This window comes from Acomys minous, assembly GCF_964271855.1.
Source record: "Acomys minous genome assembly, chromosome: 2".
In the NCBI taxonomy this organism is placed as follows: domain Eukaryota; kingdom Metazoa; phylum Chordata; class Mammalia; order Rodentia; family Muridae; genus Acomys; species Acomys minous.
Genome location: NC_140484.1, coordinates 59,909,827 through 59,930,638, shown reverse-complemented (window position 1 = coordinate 59,930,638; position 20,812 = coordinate 59,909,827). Strand labels below are relative to the sequence as shown.

General features: G+C 49.3%; 1 protein-coding gene across 13 annotated transcripts in view; it reads left to right on the top strand.

Annotated features, from left to right (window-relative positions):
- Nucleotides 1–20,812, top strand: part of JAKMIP3 (Janus kinase and microtubule interacting protein 3) — a 126,443-nt gene that overhangs the window by 102,933 nt on the left and 2,698 nt on the right. For 10 of the 13 annotated variants that reach the window (XM_084800775.1, XM_084800780.1, XM_084800777.1 and 7 more), the window contains 4 exons: nucleotides 704–907; nucleotides 1,819–1,884; nucleotides 3,747–3,818; nucleotides 4,399–5,360. In XM_084800775.1, coding sequence (XP_084656901.1) covers nucleotides 704–907; nucleotides 1,819–1,884; nucleotides 3,747–3,797 — 321 coding nt within the window. In that variant the 3' untranslated portion in view covers nucleotides 3,798–3,818; nucleotides 4,399–5,360. The remainder of the gene's footprint in view (nucleotides 1–703; nucleotides 908–1,818; nucleotides 1,885–3,746; nucleotides 3,819–4,398; nucleotides 5,361–20,812) is intronic. The other 3 variants (XM_084800781.1, XM_084800774.1, XM_084800771.1) reach the window with 2 other exon arrangements.

Sequence of the window (20,812 nt, the reverse complement as noted above, 5' to 3'; positions counted from 1 at the left end):
ACATCTTTATTATATTTCAATAATCTTTCTTGGCGTGGCACAGAATGATCCTGTGGTGAACGTAAGTGAGCAACCATCTGTAGGTCCTTGGGATTACTCCCTGGTGTTGCAGAAGGCTGTATGTCAGATGGTGGTGATATTTACCCTAGGGCCATTGCTAGTTCAGAATGGTATCGTTTAGACTATAGTCTAAAGGCAGGGAAGTCCGTCTGGGAGACTACAGCTCATCCTCTGGTATATCCCCGACTATGAATGCAATCCAGGGATAAAATTCTCAATAGCAAGAGTATGTGAGGCCTCTTTGGTGTTTATTCTTAGCCACGTGTAATCACACTTGTTTTAAAAGGCTGGTGCTCAGGGTCTGGGTCTGACGCTCATGGATAGAGTTATTGCTCAACATGTCTGAGACACTGGGTTCCATCTCCAGCACCAAACAAACAGTAGGAGAGTGGGGTTCTGATTTTTATTACATCCCCTTTTCTCTGATCAGCAGCTGAGGCAGGAGCGTAAGCACACTGTGGGACCAGGGCATCTGCAGCGAGTCCTGGCTGGTTTGGCCTGGCTCTACTAGAGTGCCTGCTAGAATGTAGGTAGGGTACAGGCAGGGTAGGAACCCTGCTGAGAGAGACAAGGCTGCCCACCCAGGAGAGGGTGGGCCCACTCCCGAAGAAGGGGAGGGCTGATGCCTGTCTCCTATCCCCAGCACATCCTGGAGCTGGAAGCCATGTTGTATGATGCCCTGCAGCAGGAAGCCGGGGCCAAAGTGGCCGAGCTGCTGTCAGAAGAAGAGCGGGAGAAGCTCAAGGTGGCCGTGGAGCAGTGGAAGCGCCAGGTCATGAGCGAGCTGCGAGAGCGTGACGCACAGATCCTGAGAGAACGCATGGAACTGCTGCAGATGGCACAGCAGGTGCTGGCAGTGGGGGGTGGGAAGAGAGGGTCGGGAGGGCTCCCCAAGACCCAGCTTCCCAGGGTTCCGACAGCCGTGTCCTCCAGCAACCATACAATGGCCACCTTTCACACTCAAGTCTGCAGCTCTCCCTAACTAGCTCCTGGTCTAGCAGTTGTGTTGCTAAAGCCTTTGAGTGGCAGCTTTCCAGAAACTGGCTTCTAGGTCTTCTATAAGGCACTGCCCCATTATGGTAAGAGCGTTGTCCATGGGCAGCAGCTAACCATTGCCCAGCCCTGTTGTTTATGACAGTCACAGCTGCTTCCTGTGTGGGGCTAGCCTGAAAACAGCCCACCCACGCCAGACCATCCTTTAAAAAAAAGCTTGGAGTACAGATTTACTTAAGCTACTAGACTGGATGCTGCTGTCCCTTTATGGTCAGTCGTCTGACAGGGCTTGTCAACCACTAGCCACTTGGCTCATGAACCCACCATGGGCTCTTTTGGGCTCCTGGGTGGTCAGGATGAGGAGGGTCACCCTTCTGCTTTTGGTCTGTCAATGGGCTCTCATCAGCACTCTGCTGCTTCCAAGGCCTCAGGCCTCAGCCACAGAAGCAAGTTTCTTCTGGTTTGTGGTTCTGACTGCTGGTCGTCTGGGAAAGGCCATAGGGTAATTCCTTGTTCTTCCATGTAAACACCAAGTCAGAGGACATTGACCCTGTCCTTCCCACAGGAGAAGTGGGAAAGAACTCTCACTCTATTTGAGAAGTAAACTGGGGACCACAAAGTGGCACAAGGCTGGACCAACACAGTAGCTGCTTTGTGGGCTACTGTAGTTCACCAAAAAAAAGCGAGGGGGAGAGCCTGATCCTTTTATAACTGGTACACCCAATTCTCTTACTATTGAATATTTCCTTTCTTTTAATGATGCAGAGAATCAAAGAGTTAGAAGAAAGAATAGAAACCCAGAAGAGACAAATAAAGGAACTGGAAGAAAAGGTAAAACAAATGGATGTGGGAGGGTGGGTAGCTGCGCTCACCTGACATCCCGATGCAAGAGCACAGACTGAGGGCTGGCCTGCAAGGCAGCCCAGGCAAAGCAGAGTGGAGATGAACAAAAAGGAGCCGATTGGGCCGGAGCTGTGGGTACACTGGGCCAGAACCAGAAATCCCTCACAGGGCCTTTGCACTGCCTCAGTTTCCCCTCTGGATCTATATATTGGACCAGTGACCTGGGGTCCTGTTCTATGCTGGTGCCCTGGGCGGTGCAGAAGTATTTAAGCCTCCAGGCCCCTCATGCTTGGCCGTCTGAAGATAAGGTTCCTGAAAGACAGCCCATGATCCCCAAGAGCTGCTCTTGGGGAACAGGGACCTTCCCCTCCCCCCCTGATCCCCAGGCAGTGTCTTCAGTACTGGCAATGCTGGGGTTCCTGTTCAAGTGCTTTCTCCAGACTCTGGCTCTGTAGCTTGGGGTGCAGAGCCTCTGTCCACTGGTATGGACAGACTCAGTGCTCCCCAGACCAAGTTGAAAAGTATGCACCCCAAGAAACCTTGACCCCTGTGGGCTGTTGTGCTTTCTTTTCAGGGCAGTTGCATATTCTGTGTGATTTGGGGCCAGACCCAGGTTTCTGGAGTCGGCTGCTCTCTTGAGTCTTGTGATTGCTCCTGCCTATAGGACAGATCTCATCAGAGTGACAGGCTGCAGGAGGTGGCCAGCGGGACCCACCTGCCAGCTTGTTCCTTCTAGGGAGAACAGAAGGCAGCGATTGAGCAGGAAAGCCTCTAGACCCCCTACCTCCTCACCAGTCTTAGCCAGGACTCAGAAGTGTCCCTTGTCCTCGGCAGAGCAGTCTCCAGCAGCTGGCCATTTCAGCCAGTCCATCCCACCTTAAGAGTGACACCAATTGCCATCTGTGGGGCATTTTGTTGCCACTGCCCAGCAGACTTGACATAAATTCCTAAGTCTACCATGAAGATAAGACCCAAGAGTTGAGCAGGGCAGAGGATGTGGAAAAAAAAAGGCACCAACGGGGCTGCCTACAAACTCCAAGCCACATGGGCAAACACCTGACATGCACACTGGGCACCCAGTGAGGCCTAGAAAACACATGGTCTTGCTATTCACCTGAGTGAATAGCATTATAATTCCGGACCTGACAGTCTTAGGACAGAGCCCTGTGGAAAGACTTCCACTCTGTTTAGAGAGAAGTGACAAGCTGGGGACTGCTAGGTAGGTAGCTCAAGGCTAGGCCAGCGTGCTAGCTATTCTATGGGCTACTTCCGATTCAATAAACGCAACTCAAAATATTTCCCAGACTGTATGCTGTTTCATTTTGTGTCTTAACCCAAGGACACATATTTGAATTAACACTAGAGCAATTGTGAAGTTTGGTGTCTGGGCTTTCAAATTTAACTAAATGCCTAAATATAGTTGCTTGGTTTTTTTTCCAGTTAGTCTGGCCCCACGCCCAACCCAAGTCAATATTTCAAGTGTCAAATCTACTCAGAATATCAGTATATTTTGTTGTTTATAAAGGAACCACTACCTAAACTATGGTACTTGTATTTGTTGTCTTGCTGTTCCGGTATCATCCCCAGCTCAGTGACTCTCCCTAGACTTCTGAAGTTCACCTTGCTGAGCCTTTGAATGGTGCCTAGTTCCCCATTTGGGGCAGCGTTGTCACCCTAAGCTTGGCCTTCTCATGAAGCCCTTTGCACCCACCCTGTCCTTGCCTGCTCCCCAGCTGGCCACAGCCCCTCTCTGTCTATGATCATGGCTCATTTCTTTCCAGACAAACTACAAACTCTTATTTTTCTTTTTCTCTCCTTGTGTTTCTCCACCTTCCCCCTTTCCTTTTCAGTTTTTATTTTTGTTCTTGTTTTTCTCCCTAGCTTTCATTCTCTGGTCATAGCTGCCCTTGGCACCCTGACTGGTAAGTACATTAGAGGCTGGGCTTGCCAGTGAAGATCCTGCTCCTTTTCCTGGGAGACAGTGGTGGTCCTACCACCCAAGCAGCTGCCTGTTCGCCCTCAGAGAAGCAGAAAGGCCACTCCTGGCTCTTCCAGAGACTCCTTGAAAAGCTACTTTCCCTTCAGAAACCAGAAGCCCCTTTCCAGGCCTTGGGCCCACGAGAGGGTATAAGGCAGGCTCATGACTGGAACCTGGTACAGAACTTAGGGTTCACTAGGCAGCAGAAGGTAGCTTTATGATTTTTTCTGTGTCTTCTGTAGCTCATATTCCAGATCCCCAAGTCACTGGGTCACCCACAATTATGGGAATGGTACTAATGTGTAGACCCATTGTTGTGCCTGCACGCAAAGCATATGCCACACACTTGGTCACCACATGCTGCTCAGAGGTGATGACACTTGGGGCATGATGACACAGTTCATCTCAGCCCTCTGGATCTGCTAACCCGAGGGTACAGAGAGAGCTTTTCCAGGGAAGCAGCAATCATCACTGCCATCTCTCCTCATCCTCTAAGTCCCGCGCTTGTGTCTCTTTCCCTCCAGCCCTCTGCGAAGGTGGATCTTTGTCCTCTAATGGCACCAGAGCGCAGCAGGTGCCAGAGAAAGCATGGGAAATTGCATTTCAACACTGAAGACTCAGAAGTGTTTGGGCTCTGTGCCCCGCCCTGTGGAGGATGAGGGCAAAAAGCACTGTGACCTGTAGCCACTGTCCACTCGGGGTGAGCCAGGACTAGAACTGGTCTTGCTGACCAGTGCTTCTCTAGGAGAGGCCTAGCCTTGGCTGCTGGGTCCTCGTGACCTTCAGCCCAGAGAGCAGGCCCCATCCCGATCACAGCAACGTGCAATGTTCCCTGCCGTGCAGGGGGAAGAACTGCTCCCGTGTTGGAGCCGACACTGGACACCCCCCTCCCCTCGTTCCCTTAGTGACCATCTTGGAAGATGAGCTCAGAACTGCCCAGACTTGCCCCTAAGTGGCAAGATGAAGGCTGTGGTCTTAGTGGTGACCCTGGGTGTCACACTCAAGTCACTCACTGTGGTCCTGAGCACTTGCTGATGGACAGATCCCATGCCCAACCTTGTTCTGTTACGTTGGTGTCTCTGCGAGGACGGATGAGAGTTATGACCTCCCACTGGGCCCTCTACCCCACCCCCCAGACACCAAGGCTAGAATTCTAACCCAGTCTACTAGCCAGGAACACAGTGGAAAGAGCAGAGGAGAGGCCAGGGGGAATATGAGATGAGTATGCAGAGGCCTGGCCTCGAAGAATGTGGATCAACACACAGCCCAGACACGGTGGAGATGTGGCCCTCCTGGCCTGAAAGAGCCTCAGCAGGTGGGCCTAGCCTGAGAACTTCAGGTGGCAAGGTCAGGGGATAAAGATAGCTGAAGATGGCCTCCTCCAGAGCCTGTACACGTAGGAAACAGGGCCCCAGAGAGAAGACGAAGACAATGCGCCTAAGGTTCCGTGAACTTCAGAAGGTAGCTGCAGTACAACGGCCTACAGGTAGGTGGCACCATCTGTCCACTGGGGACAGCCCTCCTTCCTGCACTGTTTGCCAGCCTATTTTTGCTCGATTGAAGGTATTCTTTGAGTTGTGAGTGAGGTCTCTCCTGCCAGAGGAGCCAGGAGTGGCTGTGTGGGCCAGTGGGTATTGGGCCAGGGGCTTCCCATATCCATTTCTAGACGTAGCCCAAGATGTAAGATCCTCCTCGCCTTCCCTGTTCCTGCTAACTCAGATGCCAGTGTGCTCTCTGAGGAAGCAGCTGAGCTGCCATGGCTAGTGTACTCCAGCCTCACCCGGCTGCGAGCAAAACTTCTGAAACAAAGCTTTTCTGCTTCATCGGTGGATCCATCTGTGCCTGTGGACCGCTCCGTCACCTAGTGAGAACTTCCCTGTCCCCAGGGCAATGGTGAGCTCAAACAAAGCCAGGGTACCCTTGTCCCCGTCCATACAGACTGGACACTCTTCTCTGAGACACAAAGTGCTCCACCCTGCCCAGTCCTCACTGAAGATGGAAGAAGCAGATACAGTGTGGTGAAAACAGTTTCCATTTATCACACACATAACATGGATTGAATCCAGGGTCTGGCATGTTCGAGAAAAAGTCTCTACCTCTGAGATAATATCCCTAAGCCTCTTTTTTCACTTTTTATTCTCTCTCTCTCTCTCTCTCTCTCTCTCTCTCTCTCTCTCTCTCTCTCTCTCTCTCTCTCTCTCTCTCTCTCCAGAGTTTCTCTGTGTAGTCTTGGCTGTTTGGCTGTCCTGGACTTGCTTTGCAGACCAGGCTGGCCTCAAACTCACAACAATCCACCTGCCTCTGCCTCTCGAGTACTGGGATTAAAGGTATATGCCACCACTGCACAGCCTCTTTCTTTTTCTTCTTCTTCTTCTTCTTCTTCTTCTTCTTCTTCTTCTTCTTCTTCTTCTTCTTCTTCTTCTTCTTCTTCTTCTTCTTCTTCAAGATTTATTTATTTATTATTGCATATACAGTGCTCTGACTGCACATACACCTGCAGGCCAGAAGAGGGTATCAGATCATATTATAGATGATTGTGAGGCACCATGTGGTTGCTGGGAATTGAACTCAGGACCTCTGGAGGATCAGTCAGTGCCTGTAACCTCTGAGCCATCTCTCCAGCCCCACTTTTTATTTTCCAACAGTGTCTCATTAAGTTGCCCAGAACTTACTCTGAACCCCAGGGGTTGAAATCCTGATCCTGCTGTCACAGCCTTCCTAGCAGCTGGCATGACAGTCTTAGCTGTACTCTGCATTTTGAACAGATTCCCATGACAGGATGATCCTGTTGGCCCTAGGACTTGTAACAAACCAAAAGAGCTTGGTCCCTTCTGGGCCACATCAAGACCATTGTGGGGAAGAGGTGACCAAGAAAGACTTCCCAGAGACACTCTGAGGCTCTTTGGGAATTAGGATGATACTGTCTACATGTGTCTATCTCTTGGGACAGGGAGGGCTCAGCAGGTTTCAGCTTCCTCTGAGGAATGGCGCTTGGCCAGTTTAGGGAAGGGCACAGAAATTCCAAGTCCTCATACCCAGGGCTACCTACAGCTTGCAGTGGGGGCGTGCAGGGCTACCTACAGCTTACAGTGGGGTGTTCAACTTCAGTAGTACCTGTTTGATAGAGACTGTGTAAGTCATCCTGGTGAGGTCACCTGTCCTGCCACCAACAGAGCAGAGCCTAGAACTTACCAGAGAACATGGTGGAACTTATTACTGAGCATAGAGGACAGGGATGGAAGCTGGGGATACATCACATGTGGAGACCCAACACATGCCTCAGAGTGGTATAGGCTCACTCGCTTTCTACCTGATGTAGAAGAGAAATTCCATATAGCCAACGAGTCCTTTCTCCTGTGCACATGTTCCTCTTCATGAACGCCCATGTGTTGGCCCTGCATCCATCTCTCCCATGTGTCTTCCCACTCTGGGAGGCCCTATAGGCTAGCCACTCTAAAATAAGCCTCTCTTCCACAATCTGAGTCTCTAAACAAGGGCGGTGGTGTCCAGGAAGACTAGCATGCCCTGTGGAGAGTAACTTTTGTGTGGCATGCCAAGCATTCCACAAGATGGGTCTCCACACTAGGCTTCTTCTCAGGGCTGTGGGCATTTCCTCTGGTGGGGCTGTGCAGCAGAACTCCACAAGACAACCTTGTTCTGGAGAGGTGCCCCTGTGTGAAAAGAGCATGAGATTGTGAGACCTGTCTGCTCAGCAGGTGATAGGAGATATTTATTCATCTTCCACGTCACTTCCGGGTGCATGATTTCTCTCTCTCCCTCTCTCTCTCTCTCTCTCTCTCTCTCTCTCTCTCTTCTTTTTCTTTTCTTTTTTCTCTTTTTTCTTTTCTTTTTTTGCTTTTTTTGAGACAAGATTTCTCTGTGTAACACTGGCTGTCCTGGACTTGCTTTGTAGACCAGGCTGGCCTCGAACTCACAGAGATCCGTCTATCTCTGCTTCCTGAGTTCTGGGATTAAAGGCATGTGCCACCATGCCCGGCTGGGGTGCATGTTCTTTTTAAGCATATTTCATATCATTCCCTTGTCTTCAGTGTGTGTGTGTGTGTGTGTGTCAGCTTCCCTGTGCAGGGTAGTATGTGGCCTCTGTGGCCTCTAGTGTCTATAGGAACAGTCAGAAAGCTGACACGAAGGCTTATTCTAGAAAAGAGGAGGTTGCCTGGCGATGCCCTACAGAAAATGCCAACATGAGCCACATGGGGGTGCTCCAACCAAGCAAACGCTGAATGACTAAGCAACAGTCTTAGGCCATCTAAATTTCTGCTGTGTGCCCTTTGTCACTGTGGAGTTTTTCTACTTGCTTGGCAGGAACAATCCCAATCTGAAATTATCACGTGCCTGGCCTTTGGCCTTAAAGGTTTCTGGTAATGCCATCTTCCTATGGGAACAGCCCTAAGTTCCTGGAGAGGCCCCTAGGTGACAGGATGCGCCTGTCCCATTGGTTGCAACCATTCCTACACTTGTGGGCAAGTGGACCTCTAGAGTCTGCAGAGTGACTGTGCCTTAAGAAGTGTGAACAGTTCCCACATGAAGGTGTGTTAGAATTTCTATTGTTGTGATAAACGCCATGACTAAAAGCAGCTTGGGAGGAAAGCATTTATTACATGTAAGCCATCATCCAAGGGAGTGGCTCAATTCTTCCAGCTCGCTCAGCCTTTCTTTTCCCCTCCTCCTCTTCCTCTTTTAATGCACAAGTGTTTTAATGGCATGTTTGTGTGTACACAAAGTGCATGTCTGATGCTCTCAGTGCTACAAGAGGGTGTTGGGTCCCTAGAACTGGAGTAATGGGTGATTGTAAGCCACTGTGTGGGTGCTGGGAATCTGGGTCCTCTGGGAGAGTGGCCAGTGCTCTTTCTTTCTTTCTTTCTTTCTTTTTTTTTCTTTTTGAGACAGAGTTTCTCTGTGTTAGCCTTGGCTGTCTTGGACTCACTTTGTAGACCAGGCTGACCTCGAACTCACAGTGATCCATCTGCCTCTGCCTCCCGAGTGCTGGGATTAAAGGCATGTACCACTACGCCCGGCGTGGCCAGTGCTCTTAACCACTGAGCCATCTCTCCAGCTCCCAGCCTACTTTCTTACATACCTGCCTAATGCTGGCACCATCCACAATGATCTGTACCCTCTCACATCAATCACTAATTAGGAAAATGCCGCCCCCACAGGCTCACCTATAGGCCAACTTTAAGGAGGCATTTTTCTCAATCATGGTACCCTCTTCTCAAATAACCCTAGCTTGTGTCAAACTGACAAAAACCAGAACCAGGAGAGAGGGAAAACAGGGCCAGGTGAGGAGGGCTAGGAGCATGGGCAGTGCTGACCCTTGCAGATGCTTCTTCCCATCTGGACATTAATAGACATGGACAGTGTGTTAGTTATGCTTGTGTTGCTCTGGCGAAAATAGCCTGGTGGGATAGCTTCCAGGGTCCAGGGGGTTCAGTCCTTTGTGGCTGGCTGCACGGTTTCTGGAACTGTGGGGAGGCATAGATCCTGATGGCAGGAGGGTGTGGCAGAGCTACTCATCTCAGAGCAGACAGGAAGCAGCAAGGAAGGGGGACAGGGACAAAACACTTGCAAGGTCCCATCCCCTATGACCTAGTTCCCCCAGCTAGGACCCGCTTCCTGAAGATTCTAGACCCTGTCAAAATAGTGCCACCAACCAGGCGTGATGGCACAGACCTGTAATTCCAGCACTTGGAAGGCTGAGGCAGCAGAATTGTGAGTCTCAGCTTAGATTGGGCAACATAGTGAGCCTGTGTCTCAAACCACCACAACCACCATCAACAACAACAAACAAAGGCTACTAGCTAGTGACCAAGCATGATTGACAGCCTGAGCTTGTGAGGGAGATTTTTGTGTTTGAACTATGACCATCAGGGCCCCATTTCCCCCAAAAGCATTACGCAAGTCTGGGATCTAGAGACGACTCAAAGCATCTCCTGATGCCTGCACACTAATGTTGGCGTGGTCAAAGTGGAGGAAAGGAGCATGAGAAGTGATGGCTACCTCTTAGCTTGGGAGCCAGCATGCTACAGGGCAGCCTAGGGACCAGAGGCGGAGGTTCTCTGAGGCCGGCCGGCTGGCTGACCTGCATACTATACAATAAAGAGAACCAGTGTTCTTGGAAAAGAGGCTGACTCTAACCATGGTGCTGGAACAAGCAAACAGTCTGGTCATCCCCACCCTGATCAGAGAGAGCGGATGCTCAGACACAACTGGCCAGAAAAGGTACACAGTAGCATCTTCTGGTACCTGCAGAAGTACCAAGCCCTGAAGGCTCAAGATGGGACAGTCACTCACTACAGGCTCACACCTTTGGTGGGTCAGAGACAGTGAACCAGAACCATACCCAGAGCCAGCTTCTTGGACCAAACAGAGAGGCGGCGGGGGGGGGGGGGGGGCGGGAGGATAGAGCCCTGACTCCTGAGGCTCCAGGTGAGGAGACCAGGAGCTGGCTGTGAGTGTGACCACCATGGTGGCCCTTTAGCTTACCCTGGGACCCTCTCCCATGGTTGCCAGTCTCCAGCCCATTTGTGAAGGGTCTATGCTGTAATCTCAGCTCCTGGCTCAGGACCCCCACCCATGGACCAGAAAAACCTGAAGCCCCTCTTCACTGAGGACTACAAAGGCAGGGTTCTGTGTCTGTTTCTGCCTCCAGACGCAGCTCTGGGAGGTGCTGGTTGATGTATGTCTGGCACAGTGAGTGCCCCAATGAGCTTTTCAAAGAGTTCTTATTTTGAAATGAGTTTAGATATAAGATTGTAAAAATAAGTATAGAGAGGTTTTGTTGTTTTAATTTTTAAATTGTGTGTGCGCATTTGTGTGTATACATGTGCATGCATGTGTGTGTGTGTGTGTGTGTGTGTGTGCGTGCGTGCATGCATGCATGATCTTCATGCTATGGTGCCGTATAGAGGTCAAAGGTCAACTTGCAGGCTAAAGCTGTCTCCTGTCATATGGGTGTGGGGCAGGATGTGAACTCAGGTCATCAGACTTTGGTAGTGCCTTTACCTGCTGAGCCATCTTACCCACTCTGTTTCTTTCTATGTAGTTCAGGCTGGTCTTGAACTCAGTGTCCTCTTATCTTTATTTCCAAGTGGTGGATGGCAGGGTTTTGTTTGTTTGTTTGTTTGTTTGTTTGTTTTTATGACACCTGGCTGTGGGAGTCCTCATGTGACCTTTGTCTAGCTTCTCCTGATGTTACTATCATGTATAATAATGCCTCGAGAGGCATGTTCCAAACAACCAGTCCACAGACGTGACTGTTTTTTTCTGACAAAAGACCGTTTTGTTCCTGGGTCCCAGACTGTGTCAGCCATTGTATCTCTCCATTCAGTGGTGTCCATTCTCACTGTTTCCTCATCATTTCTGAGATGGCATTAACATGTGGGTTAGTTTGTACTGTCCCTCTGTCGGATCTGCCTTGTGCTTTCTCGTGTTAACTTGAGGTGGGCATACTGCACAGTGAGGACCTTTATGTACCAAGCAGGAGTGCCAGAAGGTGCCATGCTGAATAGCGTGCCTTAGCATTGATGCTCACTAAGGTGGGAGCCCTGGGTGATGCTTGCATCCCGTGAGGACATTGACACTCTGCAGATAATCCTTTTCTCCCCAAACTCTTGCTTACATGCCCGTGAGTTTTCCTTGTGGGAATGTTGTGCTCTGTCCATTCTGTAGGTTCCAATCCAGTCCCATCACTCTTTTCTTGAACCCCAAGGGGTCTTTCAGGTTGACACTTGTCCTGACTCCATGCCATCTACTTTTCACCCATTTTTTATCCCTCCATGATTATCTATCTATTTTTATTTCTCCATCTATCAGTTGCTATTATATTGTCATGAGCTCATAACTGGTCCCCAGACCCACACATACCATATTTGCTCTAACCTCACTCTTTCCTTGTTTACATCTTTCTTTGATAGTGGTGGGGAATGTGGCTCCTTTATCTACAATAGACTTGTTTATTGTTCAGTTTAGTATATAAAAGTCATGTCATAATCACTAAGACACAAGTTCATTACCTAGAATGCAGTATTGTGTGGGGGTCCCTATGTCACAGCCTGTATTCTCTTTACCCTACATTCTGTTATTTTTTTAAATTTCACTTGTAGTAGTGTTTAATTTCACCTGTAGTAGTGTTTAATTTCACATGTAGTAGTGTTTACTGTCTGTAATGTGTAGTAAGTGTTCTCTGGGCTTTGACACAGGCATGACACATTGTCCACCACCAGACCCTGTCCTTACCCCTTTGTTGTTGGACCCCTCAGCACATCCTGGTAGTTCTGGTCTGTTTCTTCCCTTCAGTTTTGCCATTTCAATTCATATAAATAGAATCACATAAGCTGTATCTCTGGGGCCTGGCTTTCCTCCACATTGCTTTGTGGATGGCCAGTGCATCCCTCTTTATTTAGATGCATCTCCAGCTGAAAGTCATCAGGGCTACTTCCAGTTTGGGACAATTATGAACAGAGTTGCCATAGCGAGTGTGCGCATGTTTTAATGACTGAATGGGAGCCTTCGTTCTTCTTGGGTAAACACCTAGGATGGACCTTCTGTATCGCTGGGTAATATGTTTAATTTTATAGGAAACTGTTCGATGCCTCTGTGTACCACATTAATATCCCCACTGGCAATGCAGGGGAGCACTCTTGCTGCTCTGTGGCGCTTTGCTTGGTTGCTTTTGCGGGATCTTATTTTGGTTGTGGTTTGCACTACTCTAACGACAGACAGCGTTGGGTGTATGTTTTTAATATAAAGAAAGGTTTATTTGGGCTCACCATTCTAGAGGGGTGTGTCTATCAAGGTGAGGAGGCATGGTAGCAAGGAGGCATGGAAGCTGGGAGATCACATCTTTAACTGCAAGGAAGAGGCAGAGGGAGCAAACTGGATGTAGGATGAGACTCTCTCAAAGCCTGCTTGTTTGAGTGCATTTGTGTGTGTGTGTGTGTGTGTGTGTGTGTGTGTGTGTGTGTGTGTGTGTGTTGATTTTCTGTCCGTATATTTTCTTTAGCAATGTTTCTTTTCATATTCTTTTACACATTTTTTAAATGTGTAAAAATTGTTATAGTCTCCTAATATAATGTTTAAGTGTTTTTACATATAGTCTAGACACATTTGTTTATCCGATATATGTTTAAAATTCAAATGCATTTCCTCTCGTCTTTAAAAACAAACAAACAAGGTTTTACTGGGACATGGCTTATTCGATAAAGAGCTTGCCATAAGAACAGAAGGACTTGAACTTGATTCTTAGAATACACATTAAATAAAAGAAGCCAAGCATCATAGTATGTGCTTGGAACTACTACACTGGGCGGGACACAGATAGGTGGATCCCCGAAACTCACTGCCTGGCCAGCCTAGCCCACTTGGCAAGTTTCAGGCCAAAGAGAGAACTCATCCCCCAAAAAGAAGTGGATGGCACCTGAGAAATGACACGCCTTTAATCCCAGCACTTGGGAGGCAGAGGCAGGCGGATCGCTGTGAGTTCGAGGCCAGCCTGGTCTACAAAGTGAGTCCAGGACGGCCAAGGCTACACAGAGAAACCCTGTCTCGAAAAACCAAAAAAAAAAAAAAAAAAAAAAAAAAGAAATGACACCTGGGGTTGTCTTCTGACCTTCCCCACACATGTGTGGCATACATGTACACATGCACCCAAACACATACACCTGCACAGACACAAATAAGAAGGTATCTTGCTATGAAGTCCAGGCACTCATTGTGTAACCCAGGCTGGTCTCAAACTCACAGCATTCCTCCTGCCTCAGTGTCCTGTGCTGGTGTTATGGGTGTTACCCATCATGCCTGCCTCCCAGCTCTTTGTTTCTCTTGAGTCTCTTGGGAATGTGTCATGAAGAGCTTGTCATTTTGATGAAATCTAATTTACCAACTGGGGCCAGGTAGGTGGCTCAGCAGGTAAAGTGCTTAATGTACAAGCATGAGGACTGGAGTTTCAGTCCCTAGTTCCCCATAAATACTGGGTCAGTGTGACAACCCACCTGTAGTCTCTCAAGATGGAAGTCAGAGACAGGGTTCCCCAAAGCAAGCTAGCTGATTAGACTATCAGGATCAGGGAGCCCCATGTTCAGTTAGAGACCCTTCCTCAACATATAAAGTACATAGTGCTGGAGGAAAAGCCAGATGGCAACTTCTGGCCTCCACCTTCATGTGCACCCACACATGTATGCCCACACACGTATAGACCTGCATGCACATACACTTGCACAGGCAACAATTTTATCAGCTCTTCAAGCACTGCGAAAGTAGCGGTTCAATTTTTAGGGGTGGCCTTGTCCCCCTAAACTCCTTATAAGGAGCACCCTCCTCTTCCTGATTAAACCTTCTGCTTGGCTGAAACAAGCCCCCATTTGGTGGTCAGTTCATCCTGGCTGAAGTGCCCCTGCTCTGTGCCCATAATGGGGAGCAGACAGGGTAAGGCTGCTGGTAGCATCTTCCCTGTTGGCCCAGACAAACTCTCTAGTCCCATTTGATCCTGGGGGATGGGGGCTGGATCTCTAGAGGCTGCGTTCCTTCCAGCTCAGGGTCTGGAAGCTCACGGAGTGTGAGATTAACTGTCAGCAGCCTCAGATTTACAGCTCCTCCTGAAGCCTGCACCCGAATGCCAATGAGCAGCTCCTCGTCTGAGTGCGGTGGCAGGCCGCTTCCAGTGCACTGTGGCCCAGGCAGGCCAGAAGTGATGGTGTCCATTTTAAAATTAAGGATAAACCAATTTTTTTTTTCAGAATACACCCTTAGTCCATGAGCACTGTGCACACATGGAATTTTAAAAAAATGTGTATATGTACTATTCTTCATTTTAACCCAATGAATATATCTTTTTTTTTTTTTACTGACTTTGTATGTCTCTTCAAAAATAATAAGGCACGGTAGTTTGGCAATGGTTCCCTACATGTGGACACTGTGTTAGAGGCTGTCCCCTCCTAGGGCAATTGCTACACTCAGAAAGGTTCCCTCTGTCCTCTGCTAAAAAGCATCTAGTTGCTGCCTGGCTCTAAGTGGTGGGCTGTTAGGCTCATCCTGTTACCAGGGCCTGCCACACAATAGGCAGAGCATCTAAATCAGCTGGTTCACTTCTTTCGTATTTGTGACCTCAGTGGGACCATTATACACAGCCAACACCCAGCTCTGATATATGGCCCAGCTGGCCTTCCCAGGCCTGGCCCTTCCCCCATGGAGTTTTGCAGAGGACTCCGGTGTTGCTATAAGGAAAGCTTTCATTGGTTCTTAAGTCTTTATTAAGGAGCCAGTGGGGTTTGTACTCCACATCATTGTGCTGAGATTCACCCAGAAGCATCCACAGATATAGGTGACTCCCTCCCTTCAGGATGTCACCTCTCACCTAGTGGATCTGCATGCTGTTTACCTGTGAGTTGTGAGTGGTGTTTCTTAGGTATTCTTGGGGGAGTCTCCTGGTGTGTATGTGTGTGTGTGTGTGTGTGTGTGTGTGTGTGTGTTTTGTTGTTGTTGTTGTTTTGTTGTTGTTGTTGTTTTGTTGTTGTTTCTGGTTACCCACTGAGGAGTGAAGATGCTGGATCAAATGACACCAGTGTCTAGCTATCAGACCCTTTCCAGTTCATCCTGGCTACAATGGTTTTTTGTTATTATTATTATTTTAGCTCAGTCTCTAAAATCTGTTTTTCCTGGCAAAAATCATTTCTCAAATGTTCCTGGGTATGTTGCACAGAATCTCAGACCAGACTGGAACAACTGCTGGGAAATTGAGGATATCCCATCCCCCTCACTTCTCCATTGTCTAATTCACTCGTCTCCCCGGGAGCTTTTGCCTGTGGGACAGCTGCCGCCCATCTATAACGAGACCATCTTGGTCTGTGCAATAATGGATCCTTTCATAGCATGCCTGGGAGGCCATTAATAAGAGATGTCATTGCTAGAGAGGTCAGTGTCAGAAATGTAAGCAGGACACCCCCACTGTCAGCTGAGAGCAGCTGCCGGCAGCCAAGATTGGAGAAGACTCCAAGAACCAATAGGAAGCAGGAGAAAAGTGCTCACACCTTGGAGGGTGGCAGGGATATGTGCTTATGCATTTGATTATGTGTGTGTGCCTGCATGTAATTGCCTGTGAATTTTGGTTGTGTGTGTACACACCCACCCATTGGATTAGTTGTATATAATCAGGCAAAGGGAGGCTAAGCAATACGCTCAGTCTCTAGTCAGGAGTATACTCAGAGCCTTGAGTGGCACAAGCCTTAGCCTATCCGTTCATCACAAACAAAGCCCTGGAAGTGTCTAGCCAGGCACCACGCCTGAAATTACTCCTTTCCTTTATCCAGAGTGGTTTCTCCCTTTTAACAGTCCTCCAAATGCTGAGGTGGGGAGGGCACCTGAGTAGGGACAGGCCAGTGTTCCATGTCTGGAGACTGAGATGACAGGGCAGGAGGGGGACTGTGACGCTTGTGGGTCATGTCACTCCGCTGCCACCACATGCTTTTCAGAACTTAGGAGCTGCAGCCCTGGGCTCTGCTCTGAGCCTTTAGGCAAGTCCACCGTGTCTCCTGGTGTGCTAAAGCCAGCCTAGGGCCCAGCACATCTTCACAGCACAAATGCCCCTTCCTGACTGATGTGGGGCTCAGAGGGGTGTTCTTTAGAGTCTACTTGATTTGGGCTTCCCGCTCTCATTCTGGGGGTTGCACCCATCAGAGCCCCAGCTCTCTGGTTTTGACGCCAGCCATTTGCTGCCTCCATCTGCAGAGGGCAGAGTCTTCTGTAAACAAAGACGCCAGGAGGACTCAGAGGCCAGATGGATCACAGAGCAACTGCGAAACAGGAGGCAGAAACTAGAGGTGCTGGGACCCCATGCTCCGTGCACACCTTCCTCACAAGCATGGGAGGGGAGTGTCAAGAGAGCCTCCTGTGCCCTCTTTCGTGAGCCTCTGGCTCCAAGCCTTTAGGCCAGATCACAGTGTACCCTGTGGCTCTGAGTGAGTCTAGGGCACAGCGAGATTCACATGGCACAGTCCCCACCCCCTTCCTGCCTGGTGCTGAGCTCCCTTGTCTGCCTCCAGCCTCCTCTTGCCTCCTCCTTGTCGTGTGGTGTCTAGGGTGCAGCTCTCTACAGCGGCAACCCACCCTCTCTCTGTCCCATCCAGAGCCTCCCCTAAAAGGATGGGACAAAAGAGAGATCACTGGAGGTTCCCAGTGGTGAGCTTTGGGTGGGAGCAATGGAAATCTGTGTCCTTCTATGTCCCGGGTTGTGACCCAGCCTTCCCGCTGAACCTGAGCCTTTCTTGTCTGCCAATCTGGGCGATGAGATAAGTGACTAGATTGAGCTGCTACTTACTACCACCTAAACAGAGTGTCACTAAGATTCTCGGATTGGATCCTCAAAACCCTGGAGTCCCAGAGGCAACCACACTGTTTCCCCCAAAGCTTCTGACCCATCTCAGCTGGGATGATGACACTGACCCCAGGGTGAGCATGGTCCTATAGGGAAACAACCCACTGAAGACACACAGGCATATCCACAGAGCGGGCTGATTACAGAGGTTGGCTCATGTGACCCCAGAGGCTGAGACACACCTCCCCAATCTGCTGCCTTCAAGCTGGAGCCCCAGGAGGAGGGGCTAGGAGGGCTGAGCTCTGTTCCAAGTCCTGCAGTGGCAATTTGGATGTTTCAAAGGGAGAGTGAGTTTCAAAGGGAGCTTGAGCCAGGGATCAAGCTGAGCCCTGCTCAGGAGAGTCAGGGAGAGTGAGTTACAAAGCAATAAGAGGCCAGGCCTGTGCAGGGTCAGCAGCTGTGCCTGCCAGCTGGCAGATATCAAAGCAAAGGGACCTGAGACCACACCACCCCCATTCCATTTCAGAGGCGGGGCTCTTGGTGCCTTACTAGAAGCTTCTGGGCTGGAGAGAGCCATACACACAATTGTCTAGGAAGCTTCAGAGGGAGTCGAGGTATGGCTGAGCAGTCAGTCCTCTTCTCAGGAGGCAGGTGTGGGCCTGGGCTGACCTGAGGCTAAGGCAAGCTCGGGGAACTGGGCCCAGGGGTTTAGATAGAGTGGGAGAGAGGAGAGAAAGAAGATGCTAAGTCATTATCTGATCAGGTTTTTTTCCCCGGTTATTACCCCAAACCGCAGACTTGAGATCCAAAATGGCCTTGGTATTGCTGCTTGGTTCTGTCTGGCCTGAACATGTTTAGCTGAAGTGACTTGAAAAATAGAGCTCATCAGGAAGATTTTGCTTTCGGCCCATCCCCTCATATCTTGAGGTCCATTACTCTGGGAGCCCCGGAGAATAGTGTTTGGGGGCTCCAGGGTCCCAGCCTTCCCAGTGGTCTCCACAGATGGGAACTCTTTTTGTCTCTGCATCCTGACCAAGGCTGTGGGCCCCCCAGCTTTTCCCACTGTTACCATCTGCAGGAGTTGATTTGGATCCAAGCTGCACTCTTGGGGACCCAGGAAGGTGTTCATCTCCGGTGCCAACAGCTTACTGTTTCCCAACAGCTGAGAGGCTGTGGAAGCTCTCGATGCAAACACAGGCGGCAAGGCTGCTCCCCGACTCTGTTTTGACATAAATCAACATGCTGTTTCCCCATCCATATGCCAGGGCCATTTCATGTGCTACCCATGGGTGTTGCTTCTGTAGCTCCAGAAGCCTGAGTCCCTATGCCTACTGGCTGAGCTCCCCACTGCAACTGTAAGGGGTGGGGTCAGGGAGCAACCCTGTGTCTGTCCCTAATCCTCATGCCCTCTGAACTCATTCATTTTGGTTCTATGATCTGAGCCCTGGATTTGTTACCAGCTCACAGGGTACCTCCAGCTTCATTGTAACCCAATACTGAAGTTTCACTAATTGCTTGCTCACCATGGAGAGGGCAGGCGGTAGCCCTGGTGCTGGCCTTCTTTAAACGTGTGACATGGCCATGAGGCGGGTATTGGCCTCACAGTCTCTACTTCAAGGAGCTTGGAGATGGCAGGGGACTCCCAGCTGCATTTTCCCAATAGCTCCGCCACACCCAGCATCTCCCCTGTCTGCTACTCAGTCATTTCCTCTTGCCCATCTCTGTAAACTGTGAGCTCTTGAGGAGGTCAGTGGCAGTCTGTGCCTGCATTTGTCACTGTGCAGACCTTGGTCTGGCCTCTCATACACCCAGATAAACACCTGCTACATGAAAGAGCAAATCAGCAAATGACTGTGCTCATGGTGACAAAGGGCCATGCCCTGTCCAACCCCCGCCTCATGGCCTGCTACTCTTCCCACCGGTAGTCTGGTCCTTTGTATGGTCCAAGCAGGCAGAGTCTTGTTTCTGAAGTTGTATTCCCGACTCCAGACTGTGGACAGGAGAGAAACTTCAGGCTTCCTGACTATAAAGGCACTTGTGAGTGAAGATTTTTGAGGGGTCTGAGCTAGCACTGGGACAACAATTGCATGGGACCTTGAGGAACCCTGTGGGCCACAGATACTGAGACGAGACACACAAGATGGCTTTACTCTTGCTTACCCTGTGCCCAGCATGGCTCCAATATGACTGACATCTTGAGTGAAGCTCAGCTAGTGTCCAGAAAGGGAATAGGCAGAGGGAGAATAACATCTATTCAGAGGCTTGGACTTGGGGAGCAGGGCAGAAAGGATTGTGTAGGACTGGGACCCTGGGCCAAAATTATGTCTCTGTGTATCCATGTGCGTACCCAGAATGCATTTTATGTGGATGCATGCATGTGTACATTGTGTGTGGTATAGTCACAGATGAAAGAAAGGCAGAAATGGAGTTATTCTAGAGACTGTGCGTGTGTGTATGGATGTACACTGGGTGCCTATATATGTATATGAATGTGCTGTATGCATCTGTGTGCTGTATTGTATGCAGATGTGCACAAATATATACATATGTTCAGTGTGCCTGTGTAATATGCCACAGTCATGGGTGAGGACAGAAAGCCACCCACCCATTCTGGGAACTGTGTGTGTGTGTGTGTGTGTGTGAGAGAGAGAGAGAGAGAGAGAGAGAGAGAGAGAGAGAGAGAGAGAGAGAGAGAGAGAGCATGCATGCACTTACACAAGCAGTCACAGACAAAGGCACAAAGCCACCCACCTGGAAACAGTGGCAATGAATAGAGTGCATGAGCAAAGCATAGTGGCTACTGGCACCGTGACAGAAGGACTTAGGGAGTGGCCTCCTCTTGTCATGCGTGTAGCTCATTCTCTGGGAAGTTTGATGACATAATTCATACAGCCAGTACATGGGGTGGGAGGGCTGATGGGTATGTGAGAGGGTTGAGGAACAGCCTCATCTGCCTGAAGTGTCACCATGGGAATTCTCCCTTTTCTTTCTTGGAGCTTCGACTTTCTACCTGAAAAATAAAAGGTCTATAATGGAAAGAGTCTCCTTCCCCCATTTCAATGTTCTAAAAATAAATGTTTCCTTGACAACTTATTTAGAAGTATATCAGGTTAAAGGTAGGGAATGGTGTCTTATTATAATGACAGCATGGATTCCAACTAAATGTGTGAAGATGTTAGTGTATGCATAATGTTACTATTTAAATTCTTTAAGAATTTTAACCTTTAAAAAAATTTATATGTATTTCTTTCTGCTTGTATATCTGTGAACAACATGTATGCAGTACCAGCAAGGGCCCGAAGAGGGGGCTGGATCCCATGGAACTGGAGTTACATTAGCTGTCACGGAGGTTCTATGAATGAAATCTTGGTCCTTTGGAAGAGCAGTCAGTGTTTATAGCCACTGAGCCATTTCTCCAGCCCTTAAGTGTTTCCTCTATGCGAGGGACCATCTTCTTAGGTAGATGATAGTGTTTGTGGTCCTGGGTCTTCCCCTACCCACTGCAGTGGGGACTGATCAAGTTGAAAGGAACCTTAGCAGCTTCTTCAGTGTTATGAAAATCTGTGAAGGTAATAAGAGAAAGTTAGAAGCCAGCAGAGACCCACTGTTTA